Here is a 1,256-nt window from a genome sequence, read left to right on the forward strand (position 1 = left end):
TTTTTTTTCTAAATGGAGGTGAGGATTTTGTTAAAAATATTTTTCTAGATGGAGGTTGGGACTACATATTTTTTTTTAAATGAAAACGTGCACACAACTTCCTCTCAAGCGGCGCCACCGGGTGGCGCCCCAACCACTAGTTTTGGTATAAGGTATTGCAAACTGATCATTTCATGTGTATCCCACCTGCAGACCAAGGTGGGGAAACATAGGATCATCATCTTGTTTGCTACCAGAAACTCAAGTGTGTGCTCTGATACAATAGGATCTGCAAACTGACTACCACCAAGAAAGAAAAACTGGGGGATTTTGAGGGCTTGCAGAAGCAACCCGGCCATGGCATAGCCAATAGAACATGAAACATGTGCAGAGAAAAATATCACCACCTGCTTAAGCAAGAGCGGAAGAAGGTTTTCAAGCTACCATCAGCATCGTGCAAGACCGCCTCCCCAAAGTCCAGGAAGAACTGCAGAATGGTCTGGGTATGAAACAGTATAATACAGATTATTAGACGATCTTTCATTACGGTCGTAACTGAACTATTTGCACAAATGAGGAAACATTACAGTTATCCAATGTGAATCACTCTTATCACAAACAATCAGGCAGATAAAATTAATCAACTGCAGAGTAAGTGCATTTGCCTTTCTGGGATTAACAGTTAACACTAGATCAAGCTCTCTAACCACTTACAAGTTCCCACAGTATTGCAGCATAGTGATGAAATTACAATGTACAAGCACGATTCTACCCGAGAAGATCAATCCAAACTTAAAGAGACTTGAACCCTATCCACCAAAAGGTAACTACTACATAATTTGGTCAATCGATGCCTTACCAGCAGCAGCACGCCGGTGGAGGCCGTGGAGAGCGTGGGCGCGGCGGCGCAGCGCTGGAAGAGCTTGTTCATCACGGGAAACGCCCGCGCCACCATCTCGTCGTTGGCCCCCTTGGCCTCCTTGCACATCTCGAACACCATCCGCACCTTCAACGCGAAGGGCGACACAGGTAACAGTCCGGCTCCAGCAGGGCTCAGGGGAAAAAGAAGGGGATCGGAGGGAGGGAGATGCGCGCGCTTACGGACAGGAGGAGGTTGGGGTCGGAGGCGGGATCGGCGGCCGCGGCAGAGTCCCGTGATGCGGCGGAGAGCGAGCGGAGGTGGAAGTCGTAGCTGCCGTCGCCGGCGGCGAGCTTCGGCGAGGCCATCGCCGTCGCCCTCGTCGTGTCTGCCTCTGGCGAGTGGTATTTTTTTTTTT

The 1,256-nt window shown here is 49.4% G+C and overlaps 1 protein-coding gene across 1 annotated transcript; it reads right to left on the reverse strand.

Moving 5' to 3' along the window:
* Nucleotides 1-214: 214 nt before the first annotated feature.
* On the reverse strand, nt 215-1,236 carry LOC119344546. Its single transcript, XM_037614945.1, has 3 exons — nt 1,081-1,236; nt 839-985; nt 215-478 (listed from the first exon to the last, which is right to left on the reverse strand). Exons 1-3 carry the CDS (start codon nt 1,204-1,206, stop codon nt 380-382), a joined length of 372 nt encoding a protein of 123 aa, XP_037470842.1. The 5' UTR covers nt 1,207-1,236; the 3' UTR covers nt 215-379.
* Between the last annotated feature and the right edge of the window lie 20 nt (nt 1,237-1,256).

Source organism: Triticum dicoccoides, unplaced genomic scaffold, assembly GCF_002162155.2.
Source record: "Triticum dicoccoides isolate Atlit2015 ecotype Zavitan unplaced genomic scaffold, WEW_v2.0 scaffold172852, whole genome shotgun sequence".
Taxonomy (NCBI): domain Eukaryota; kingdom Viridiplantae; phylum Streptophyta; class Magnoliopsida; order Poales; family Poaceae; genus Triticum; species Triticum dicoccoides.

What these genes read in the sequence shown, in the direction of transcription:
- LOC119344546 (XM_037614945.1), bottom strand. Translation starts at nt 1,206, where the DNA reads ATGGCCTCGCCGAAGCTCGCCGCCGGCGACGGCAGCTACGACTTCCAC. An exon ending in ACCCCAACCTCCTCCTGTCC is followed by an intron (nt 986 to 1,080) that starts GTAAGCGCGCGC and finishes TTCGCGTTGAAG; the next exon opens with GTGCGGATGGTGTTCGAGAT. An exon ending in CCACCGGCGTGCTGCTGCTG is followed by an intron (nt 479 to 838) that starts GTAAGGCATCGA and finishes TTTCATACCCAG; the next exon opens with ACCATTCTGCAGTTCTTCCT.